Genomic DNA, 12,138 nt, shown 5'->3' with positions numbered 1-12,138 from the left:
CGTTGTAGATTCTCAAAAGAGGGGGAAAGAGAGAGGGAGTGTCGGGTGGAGGGAGAAGTAGCGGGGGAGAGAGGTTGGTAGAAGGGGATTGGGGGAGGATGAAGGAGGTGGTGCTGCACGTGTACGACGTGACGAACAGCGGATCGGAGAAGACAAACAACACCATCCTCCAGATCAACCGCATCTTCAAGGATCGCATCGGTCTCGGCGGCATCTTCCACAGCGCCATTCAGGTTTCTTCTTCTTCCTCAGTTCCTTGTTTCCCCTTTTCTTCTTTCTAGTCGCTTTCTTTTCTTTTCCTTGTGTGGGATGGGCGGGTGGGTCAAGAAATCGAGGCTTCTGGCCTTGGTACTGCCGATATCTGAAAGGCGCTTAGGTCCTTCGAGAAATCACATGAACAGTCCTGGGCTGCTATTCTTTTTGTTTCCCTTTCGGATTATTTTCTCCCGAGCTTTTTTCGGCTGTTTCGGAAGAACCCTAACCAACCCGATGAACAGAGATCTGAGAAGTCTTGTTAGATAGCATCTGTGGTCGAACTAGCAGTTGATGTTGCTGCTTTTCTGCCTTGCCGTAGGCGATGTGCTCGAAGTTGAAACTTGCGATGAATGATCGGAGTTCTATTTCTGGTAAATCTTGATGACTTTTCTTGATGCGGTTGAGATGTGACAATGTCAAACTTTTAGAGAAGTCTGGTTGTTGCATTAATGATCCATTTACAAGGATCACATATTGGTGTTAAATGTAGTTGTGCCAGAAAGACACGGCACGCGTTGTGGTGGAATATTCCTAGAAGAGAAAGTTGGCGTTGTAATGGTGGGGATTGGTTCTAAAACCTAAACCCTGAGTTTTCTCAGTAACTTTCGTGACTAACAATACAGCATTAAGCAGCCGATTCTGGGTTGTCTTTGCTTCCAAATGACACCTAAGACTTTACTTTTACGCATATGGAAAGTGATATATTTTGCATTGCTTGCTTTATTTGCTTAAGACCGTCTTCTGAGCATGACTATGTTTATCAGAGTTAGGTCGGATAAAAGAAGGGCAAAGCTAATATGGATGGCTCCTTCATTGTCACAAAAAACCATGTACTAGTTGAATTTCTGAATATTAAATGCAGACTCAATTGAATGTTTTTTGTAGAATGCATTTTTGCTTCTGCCAGTAAAAAGGTCGACTTTAATACTTCTTATATTGAGAGGTTTGATTGAGTATTTTTCTTGTTTCATCAACATTATTGGTGCTAGAGACTAATTTATCTTCAATTTCAGATATCGACAATATGCAAACTTTTTCACTGGTGTCTGTAAGATAGTTGTAAATGGACTATAAGAAGTAATTCAGAAATTAAAGGTGTCCGGGCCATATGGACTATACCTACAGGTAGAAAGACTAGTTTTGTAACTCAAATCAATTGACTTTAATACTTCTTATATTGAGATGTTTTAATTGAGTATTTTTCTTGGTTCATCAACATGATTGGTACCAGAGACTGCTTTTGTCTTTAGTTTTCAGATATTGACAAAATGCAAACTTTTTCAATGGTGTCTGTAAGAGAGTTGTAATTGGACTATAAGAAGTGATTCAGAAATTAAAGGTGTTCAGACCATATGGACTATGCCTACAGGTAAAAAGAGTAGTTTTGCAACTCAAATCATTTAAGTGCAGGGGAGTGACCTTATAGTTTTTGGGCACCACTAATGATAGAATTGAGATGAGAGTGAGCTGCTTAACATGATCCTATAGGCATATTCCATTATATGAAGATTCTTCAATGTTCCCTGCTTGATTTGTGAAAGTCAAGTCTTTGGCATGCATGGTCATTTCATTTCATACACCAACATTTTCTTCTAAACATGGTAGTACTACCTTCATCTGAAACTTTTTAAATTGTTTATTGTACTGTGACAATAACATTGCTAGTACATGCATCTAAGTCTGCCTAGAAACTGGTCATGTAGTTTTCCCCTAAATTTCTTCCTTCACATAATGTTTGATTTCATGATTCAATATTTCATCATGGGCTTACACGTATAAGATAACTTATGCAATGTCAAAGATTTTATTCTTGGCAACTTTTATGTGGCTTTTATTACTCATCTCTATATAGCCTACTTTATTCTTAATAGAATTGTTAGTTGTATTTAATTTTATTTCTCATGAACCCTGCTAATTTTATAGGTTGCAATAAAACTTAAGAATATTTAATGGCTGACATTTAACTGAGTTAAAGTATCTCTTTTTTGTGCGATCACACAATGGGATGCTCTTGGATGGTTTGATTTTCTGGAAATTGATATAATGGTGTTTAATAATTTGTTTCTGTGGTCAGTGAGGACAACTTATTGTGAATAAATGCAGGGATTATTATTTCTTAGAGATGAGGTGCTCTTACATTTGGGACTACTATTGCTAAGTTAATTAAATAGCTGTTCTTACATCTATGATTGGTGAATGTTAAGGCATACACAGTTTTGTTTTTCGACTGGCCAAGTTTTAGCTGCGAATGTGGGTCTTTTCTAGTTTCCATTATCTTCCTAATGCTATTGTTTCCCAGTGCTGTAGAAATTAGGGATAAAGTTTTGCCAATGATCAGGAAGGAACCTGGTAATTTGATTTAACTTTGTAATAATCTGCAGTGGGCCGTATAATAGTTTAATATTTTGGAGGGTTGTTCACTGTAGCACTGTCTTCCGCTTACTATGTGCGCATTAGTAAGGGGAGAATATGACTCAAGGCTGTAGTGGTTTGAAAGAGAAAATGAAACAAATGATGGCTTCTTCAGATTGGTGTGTAATTCTAGTCTGATAGGATACTCATTCTGATTTGCTTTAATTGTCTTGCAATAGAATGTTATGGCTCTTCACACTTTATTCTGTATTTGATTCATTATTTTTGTGTTTGGTATGTTTGTTTTCATGCAGTTTGTTGCTTTAACTTCATGTGGATCCATTTTTTTCTGTTATCATATGATGGTAGGGTCATGAGTAAAAACTGTAGCCATCATTAGCCTGTTTTAAACCTTTTTTTAAATTTTTATATCCAGGCTACACTGACTTCAATAGCAATTTTACTTTTTTGCTTTTTTATTCATCATGATGTTTTTATTTGTCAGGTTTTTGGAGATGAAGAATGGTCTTTTGGGTTTTGCGAACAAGGTTCTGGAGTTTTCAGTTGTCCACCAGGTGGAAATCCTATGTATACCTACCGTGAGCGTATTGTCCTGGGGGAAACAAATTGTTCCATTTTCAAAGTAAATCAGGTTCTAAGAGAGCTTGGCCAAGCATGGCCAGGACATTCATATGATCTTTTATCTAAGAACTGCAATCACTTTTGTGATTCCTTCTGCGAAAGGCTAGGTGTTCCAAAGATTCCAGGTAATATATTCATTTTTATTGTGATTTGGAATCAATATATTTAGCAAAATCTTCTTGTGATCTACTTTTTCAGGTTGTACCTTGTTCACGTTTTACCCAGATATTTAGAGTTTTTGAGCTTATTCTTTTGTGATCAGATGTTTTCTCCAGGAATTAAATGATAACAGAGAAATTGAAAATAACATTTTGTTTAATATATTATATTCATTGCATCAAGTTGCAGGCTGATGGCTCATTGCCTGTTCATCAGAGGTGGCCAATGCTTATTCAGTCTAAGGTGACCCTTAAAAAGAGAATAAATTTTCATCAATCAGTTACATTTATCTTTTCAATAGGTGGTGATTGACCTTTTTACTTAAACTTTTTGTACAATTAAATAGGAAAATTGAACATCCAGATTAAGTTTGAAGTGATCCCTGGTCACTGTTGGATGCTAATTAGGAATTAGATGTGGCCAATTAGATTTGTGCAGTATCTTATCCATCTCAGCGTGGTCCTGTTTTGTACTCTTAAGATAACATTAAACTGACAAACGAGTTTTTTCAAAAAATTAAGATATAGTAGCAATTAATTTTGCGCAAAAGACATTCATTCATAAATATATGTACGATGCAGTAGATAATGATGAAAACTTGATATGGGAGTTCCAAAAATGTACAGGCCCCATTTACTCCAAGCATTGGTTTCTTGTTCAACTAATCTGTGATTGGACTGCAGCTTGGCTCCACTAATCTGTTTAGCGGGATTAGGTTGCATTAATTTGCTCTGCTGATAGATCTACCCATGAGATCTTTTGATGATGAAGTGTGATTCAGCTTAATTTCCAACTCTGATAGTGAAAGCCAACACTTGAGCTTTGGACTTCTGGATCAATATTCAAACTTGCATTGGTTTCTTGTTCAACAAGGAATTGTTGAATTAGTTGGCATCACATCCACTGTGTCAATCATTGGTTGTCTAGGATGAAAGACTGCCACGAAGGGAGGAATAACCGAATAAGTACAGAATGAATAACAAAATAGGTATAGAAAAATGGTACTGGAGCTTAATTATAAGAGAAAGGAGAGCAATATGTTCTTTGGATTACCGTGTTGTTGGCATTTATGTCAATTGTATGCAATTGGTTTTATGATGAAATTTAGTTTGGCCTAATCTACCTTTTTGTTGAAATAAAGGAGAGCAATATGTTCTTTGGGTACAGAGTAATAGCATGTTTTAACAATAGCATAGAGAGATGACAGTGAAGTTTATGTAAAGAACCAATTTTTTCGTCTTAATACTCATGTCATCATATAAATAGGATGCTCATTTTCTGTTTATAGTATTTGATACTTCAAATCTGCAAAATTCCTTCTCATTTGATGCATTTTTGGTAAAATGTTCACTTCTTGGACATTTTTTTAATGAGAAAAAGAAGGGTTTGACAGTCAATGTATCAACTTCAATCTTTTCACCTTATTATCTCTAGATTCACCACAAACCAGTAACTGAAAGCTGAGTGGAATCGAATTATATCCAACCAGATTCTTCCAAAAGGCAGAATTGACTATTAAAATGTCACACAAAAGAATAATAATAAGATTAACTAAAAGGAGATACGTATCACTTACACTAGAGCAAGCTTAACCTAAACCTTGATTTATGTCATTTAAGCTAAATCGCGTCATCAACCCTTGGAAGAAGTCTTGACATTTTTCTCAAGCATGCTGTTGGAGTTCTGAAAATTTTCTAAAAGACTGGCATGTGACTAGTTAACTTAAATATCTTTAAGAGAATAACATGTAAACGATGGTAATGCTTTGGATCGCCTAGAGCTAGATGCTACCACTGTTTGTACAGTGCTTACAGTCAATGGATCAAGCATAAGCTTATGCTCATGCTCGTAATGGAGTTGATGGACCCTCGGACATATGCTCCAACAGCACTTTGATTTCTTTTCTGTTCTTTAGGTTGAAAAACTTGTAATTTAGGTTGAATGTTTACTGTAGATCAAATTCCAGATCAATGATAAGTTGTCTTATTGTTTTTGGTTTGCACTTACATACTCATTCTCTCTTAGTTCTTTTCTTACAACAGTTATCAGGAAAAAATATCATTAGATCTGGTTAGTTCCTTGGATAATTTGCTATAGTTGCACAACTTTATGCTTTGCATCTACATATGCATCATCTACACTTGCAAGCTGATTGGTCTGACCAGATGCAGTTGAAACTGCTGAATATGCATTTTGAGGCATTATATTTGTATCTACAAGTCATGGTGAGACAATGAGAATAGATATGGAGGAGAGAGAACATGGTGATAACAAAGAACCAATGGAATGAAGATTTATGCATGAATAACAATAAAACTGGAGGTAATGATAAGATGGAAGCTTTTCTCTGGTATTGGAGTAAAAAATGCATAATTTGGTCATTTAGAGTTATGTAGGGATCCAAAATATAAGCCTTGCATCTGGTTATAAAAATACTTGGAAATTGTGGGAAACAAAAATGCTTTTCCAACATATGTGCAATGTCATTATTTCTATAACCGTGATATTGGATGGTGCCTTTTGTGTTGTGGGTTAAAGGGATCATCTCGTGGAGTATAGCTTGGATTTAATTAGGAAAATCAATGGAATGCTACTATAGGCGGTTAATGTTATTAATTTCAAAATGTTGGTAAATAATACCTGTTTAGTTGAAGCAGTCAAACCTATTTCTCACATGATGTCCTTTTCTTAGTTTTAAAGCTTAGTATATGTAATACTTGATAAATTGAAAATGGGAATTAATTAACTCGGAATTTCCTTTGTGCTGAATGTCAATGTCCTCTCAACTATTAGCAGCAGTTCTGATGGACTTGAGGTGGGCAATATCCTACTTGTATTGCATATATTATTGCTAGTTGGTTGTTATGCAAACCAAGGACCTCTGTACCATGTCGATTCTTGGAATCGGTTCCTGGATGGTACATCGGTATCATCATATCATATACTGGTACATCAGTACATACCAGCGATCCAAGAAATGCTTGAAAATTGCAAAAAAAAAAAACTATTTTAGGATTTCTATCCTAATTTAGTGGTATTTTCATTGTATTTAAATAAGAATAAAATGTATATAAGGTACAAAGGAATATAAAAATAAATTCTAAGTTATAAGGATGATAATTTAATTCATCTTTTTTTGATCTGTCGAGGGGCAATTTTGTCGTGCAGTCCTCCCTCAAAGAAAGTTGCTTCCATTGATTAGGAAGTTTAATCATGATTAGCATTTTCTGCTCCAATTACAAGTGCAATTCCATAGTGTTGAAATTTTGAATGCATACATTAAATGTGCTTTCTTGTTGGTTGTGTTGATGAATTTCTGTCATTTGCTTTTTTTTTTTGTTTATGTCCATAACGGCATGGCTACTTGAAAATCTGACTTTCCTTTTGCAAGTACTTATTGATGACTAGCTATTTTAGGGACATACTGATATCATCCGAAATTTGTTTACTCTTTTGTTTTTTATGCATTGAAATTTATTTGCAATAAGCTCTCATAGTTTTTACATTTGCAGGTTGGGTCAATCGCTTTGCTAATGCTGGTGATACTGCAATGGTAGTTGCAGGGAATGCAGCATTCCGGGTAGGAAACTATTCCAAACTCACTGTTCACTGCTGCAATTTTTTCCTCATGTTTATAGGTGTATCTTCTGAGCCTTATACATCTCGTTGTTTGTTTTGTAATTGAAGGGCCTTGCAATATATATCTTCTTTCCTGCCAAACATATGGTTTCATATTACATGCAATATATAAATATTAAAGATTCATGTTTAATTTAGCAAACTGTTTCTCACAGTGCTCCTAGGTTTACCTTACTAATCTTAATTGTTTGGATTTTTAAATTTGTGTTACTTACAATCCTCACATGCACAAATGCCTTTATAGCAATATCGCTGTTGAAGAAGTCAGCTCATATCTTTTTAGAGACAAATGAAGACTGCTGCATCATAAATTCAGTGAATAATGATCTTATGGGCTGTATCTGCCTTTTGAGTTCAGGAAAACCAATGGGTTTGGTCTTAAGTGGGATTATGCATAATCTTAAGGACCTATTGGACTTCTGGCTAAAATTGCAGCTGTCATAGAGTTTCTTGATCCTGATCTTTTAAGTTATGGTAGACTTTCACTAGTTCCTTATGGGTTGATCTTTAAAGTTTTAGAAGATTGTGCCTCAAAATGAGTGAAATTTACCTTAATGTTTTTTTAATTCTTTAATTTCATTTATCTGATGAAAGCCCAATTTTTTTTCCTGCTTTGTTGGCTACTATTGCAGCTGAGGCAAGCAAAAACAGAAATTGTCACTGCCAGCAAAGTGGCATACCGATTTATGGCTGGTCTAGCCTCAAATTCCCAGGCCACTCCAGAGTCCCTGAGCAATTCGAACAGAGGCAGCCCTCGATTTCAGGGTGTATGGTTCAAAAACTTGATGTCTGTTGGCGCCAAGCCATCATCTAGTAGTAATTCAGAGAATCCAGATGAAACTGATGATGCTCCATTGCACCGCCAAAATTCTTCAGAACTGTTGCAGCATATCTCAAGACAAAATAGTTGATAATGTTGTACAAGAAATGAATTTGTACCAGTGTACCATCAGCCAAATCATTATTTACACAACTAGACATGTTATTAATGTATCACACTGTAAATCTTTGGTTCCTAGAGTTCTTCAGATTGTCTTTGCAGCAAAAAAAGATATTTCTAGCATTGTTTTGTACCAAATACTTGGGAGTTTACCCTCATTTTGAATACTTTTGCCCGAGTTTTGGATCTCATATGATCTTTGTCAAGGATTTGGCTGAACAAGATAGCACAACCAGAATAATTTTGGATCATTGCTGAAGGAAGGGAGCAGCTTTGTTGCACATTTTGTCTTTTTTACCAAGTAAGCTGCAGTTCAAATGTTCTCTTTTCTTCAAATCATTTAAGTGACTGGGGTTAAAAAAATAGCAATGGGAAATGAGCTGAAGGCGGCGGAAGAGGGAATTAATGCTGCTCTGGAAGAAGGAATCCAAAAGCTGCATATAGAAGTGGATGCTGGTTTCAATCTTTACTAAGCAGGAACTGCCTCCTTGGTTTTTCGACTTGCTGTGTGAATACTTGTGTTAGTAATGTATTTTTGGCCATAGAATATTTTCAACAAGTGTCTATTGCTCATGTTTTTAGAGAAGCTAACAATGGGGTGCTTCTAAGGTCAAGTTTTGAGAACTCGATTTTTTTTGTTTTGTTTTGTTTTGTGGAAGTTAGGTTATCCTCCTGAGTTCCTTGAGGTTTGAGGTCTGATGAGCGGAGCACCCAATGGTTGCACCAGGATGTTTTTAAGTAATATAACAATATTTTTGTTTTGATATATAAAATAAAAAAAAACAAAAAACAGCATGATAGCTGCCTTTTATTTTCTTCTTTTCTTTTTTTATATTTTTGGAATTAAATCTTGACATTTTGATGTAACTCCATTTATCACGATAAAAACAAATGTATGTACTGTAACAAACTATGTGTCATCTACCGTCCCAATTTTATTATTTGCAAATAATCCAATTCTAACCAACTTGTACTCTTTTACCTCTAAACAGACTTTTTAAGTATGAATTCTAAGTAAGCAATGTGGTCGATTAGAAGGCACTCAATACACCACAAGAGGACTCCTATAATGACACTGCCTATTTATTTACTGTCCGCAACATCCAACACTCGAACGCGCTGATTATTATTTCCAGTAAACGAGACACATCCGAAAACTGTGGTTTCTTTCAGACGAGTTCCTTTCATTTGCTACAATGATGTGATATGTCGTGAACACCAGCATGTATTGCCTGTGTTTGTTTTAATGGGCACCAAAGGAGAGCTTCAACTCAAGCATGACACTCTTGCAATGAATAAGGAGGACCAGAGAAGATAAAGGTGCCGGAGGACAGCGAGCCCACAAAGAGAAGATGTGAAGGAGACGGAGAGAAGTCCATCTCTTCCCACTTGAACAGTTTGGTCCAAACCTGCACACCCATCTCCTGGCAGCATCTTTCTGTGGGCTAAATCTGAAAGCTGCGCAAGCTGTGTTGTCATCCTTCTTCTGGGGACAGAATGCATGGCCCGAAAGGAGCTGTCTTCGTTATCTTCTCCCTAAATGCGGACAAACCTTGTAGGGACCTGCAAGTCTAATGAGCCCCCCATGGAAGGGTAATACATCCATGCATGCCTCGCAAACTGAAAAGTGACTTGTATCATATGGTGAGATTCTAAATTGACATTACGTCGGGACACACCATTCCGATTGTCTGCGTGCCCTGACAACTAATATTTGATTTCATCCTTTGGGTATGCAAAGGATAGGCTGACAAGAGCCACACATTCGGCATTCATGGAGAAGCCTGGGACCTAAATCATTGCACAGTGCTGAGGATGTGAAGTGGATGGACCAAAGAAGCTTGTCTGATGGCGTTTACAGGATAACGCCTTTGCTTTTGCCATCTCGGAACTGTAGGATTACTTCTCCATCTCACGATTCATTCATTTCATCAAACTGTTTCTTGCTTTGGTGCTGTGAAGCTTTTCCTGATTGCTCGATGGGTTTTACTAAGTCAACTACACGTATAAAAGCATTGAAGGGCTATTAAATGATTTATGATTACCAACCTTTCTAGCGATCGATCATCATCATCATAAGTAGAGTGAGGAATACGGTGCTCTTCCGTTATTTCATGATTTATATGAAAAGATACAAAAGGAGATTTGTGCTGAAGTGTGGATAACTTAAAGACCTTGTAAATGATCTTATATAACGAAGAATTTAATTTTTTTTATGGATATAATCGGAGAGTTTTCGAACTACATTAATCTTACGTTAATTTTTTGATATATTATTTAATTATTAATTTTTATATTTTTATTTTAAAAATGTTTTCTCTCTTTCAACACTATATATGTTCTTTTTCTTTAGTTCTTGCATGGATAAAATGAATTGATTTTTCTTACATGAATAATAGCAAGCAATATCTCACTGGAATAGAATAAAACATCATTTGAATGCCAAAATAATCTTTCAATTAATATGAATATATATACTAAACGGTTACGTATTTGAAAATGATAATGTAAAACCGAGACAAGTCATGTCATTTTATGTGTTGAAAATATTCATATATGTTAGATGAAGAGAGATAATAGAGAGGATACTCATATATTAGGTTTGACATGTAACATATAAACCTAACCTTTTAGGTTAAATTAGTGTTTTACATGTTATAGGTCATTTTGATTGCAATGCAATAAGTAGATAAATGGCACTAGCAGATGTTGACTAATAGAGGTAGATAAATGAACCACCTTATAACATACATTACAAAAGACTTAATTTAAACCCTGAAAACTAAAGGAAAGATAATCAACTCACACATGACTAAGAGATGGGGATTAGGTTTAGCTAACCCATAAGAATAGGGGAAGATGTTGAAGCATTCATAAAGAATAATATATAAGTTTAAGTTTTTTGATTGAATTGATATCTATTTTATGTTAACCCTAACCAATTTGACACATGTTTATCAATATTTGATTTTTTGATAATATTTATTTAAAAATTATTCCTTTTTTATTTTAATTCAGAAGGTTTGAATTAGGTGGGGTTGATAAGAATAAGTTCATCATCAATAAGTTATTCTAAAGAATAATTTATAAGTTTAAGTTTTTTGATTGAATCGATATTTAATATATGTCAACCTTGACCAATTTGACGCATATTTATCAATATTTAATTTTGATAATATTTATTTAAAATTTGTTCTTCCTCTTAAATTATAATTCACATGGTTTGAATTAGGTGAGGTTGATAAGAATAAGCTCATCATCAATAGGTTATTGTGGACACAAAAATGCATAGTTTGCATGGTCAACTTCTTGCTTGATAAATTATATTAATAGCATCGGTTTTGCATCTCAAACGCATAACTATGTAGAGGGCTCTTCTAAGCTACTCTTGGAAGAGATAATAAGATAAAAACTCATCCATACTTATATAACCTTTTTGTATATTAACAATCCTTTTTAATTTAGTCACCATTTGCTTCTATATTAATAATCAAACACGCTAATTTGATAATCTATTGATCCTACTATGATTCAAATACAAAGAACAAAAATATGGTACAAAGGTACCTTAAATCATTTCATCTTTATTTAGTTACCATGCATTATTAATACAAACACTGGCTGTAGGAGAACAAATTATTGAGCTCTAGTAAATTAATGTATTTATTCGATGTATTCTAATCTTTCTCATACTATTATACCACTTGCAATATTTTCATATGAACTCATTGTCATCATCTATTAACCTTAGTTAGAAAAAGGGTGAAAAATAGAAAGTCTCATAAATATGTAAGAATTTAATTTTAATCATATTATTGCACTCATCCTCTGTCAATAAAGTCTTTTTTTTTTTGTATCGAACAAATCATGGAATTAATCTGAAATTCACTCACAAAAAGTCTTGAGAAAATATAGTTCTCGATGTTTTATGAAGAGTGTTTACGATCATTGGTTTCCAATTTCAAGATACAAGATAGGGAAGAACTCAAGAATATAGCACAAGAATTCTTTTCTCAACAACTCAACATTTATGAGACTTTTTTTTGGGGTGGGTAGACATTTGGGGGAGTACATGAAGAATCCACAAGAAAATAAGTTATAGAACGTCTCTTATTCTTCTTGGATTCTGCTTACTGTCTTCTTCTCCACGC

The 12,138-nt window shown here is 34.9% G+C and overlaps 1 protein-coding gene across 2 annotated transcripts; it reads left to right on the top strand.

Moving 5' to 3' along the window:
• Positions 1–8,178, top strand: LOC135652661 (uncharacterized). Of its 2 annotated transcripts, none has more exons than XM_065173762.1 (4): positions 1–233; positions 3,113–3,374; positions 6,921–7,046; positions 7,680–8,178. In XM_065173762.1, exons 1-4 carry the CDS (start codon positions 99–101, stop codon positions 7,859–7,861), a joined length of 705 nt encoding a protein of 234 aa, XP_065029834.1. In that variant the 5' UTR covers positions 1–98; the 3' UTR covers positions 7,862–8,178. The 2 variants fall into 2 exon arrangements, with proteins under 2 accessions (XP_065029834.1, XP_065029833.1); XM_065173761.1 differs by having other exon boundaries at positions 14–233; positions 6,921–6,988.
• The last annotated feature ends 3,960 nt before the right edge of the window (positions 8,179–12,138 follow it).

Source organism: Musa acuminata, chromosome BXJ3-11, assembly GCF_036884655.1.
Source record: "Musa acuminata AAA Group cultivar baxijiao chromosome BXJ3-11, Cavendish_Baxijiao_AAA, whole genome shotgun sequence".
Classification (NCBI taxonomy): domain Eukaryota; kingdom Viridiplantae; phylum Streptophyta; class Magnoliopsida; order Zingiberales; family Musaceae; genus Musa; species Musa acuminata.
This window is presented reverse-complemented; position numbering and strand designations above follow the sequence as displayed.

Bases quoted from the DNA above. Each gene is read 5' to 3' on its own strand.
- LOC135652661 (XM_065173761.1), top strand. From the start codon at position 99: ATGAAGGAGGTGGTGCTGCACGTGTACGACGTGACGAACAGCGGATCG. The intron at 3,375-6,920 runs GTAATATATTCA...TTACATTTGCAG, and splicing joins AGGTGTTCCAAAGATTCCAG to GTTGGGTCAATCGCTTTGCT. The intron at 6,989-7,679 runs GTAGGAAACTAT...CTACTATTGCAG, and splicing joins CAGGGAATGCAGCATTCCGG to CTGAGGCAAGCAAAAACAGA.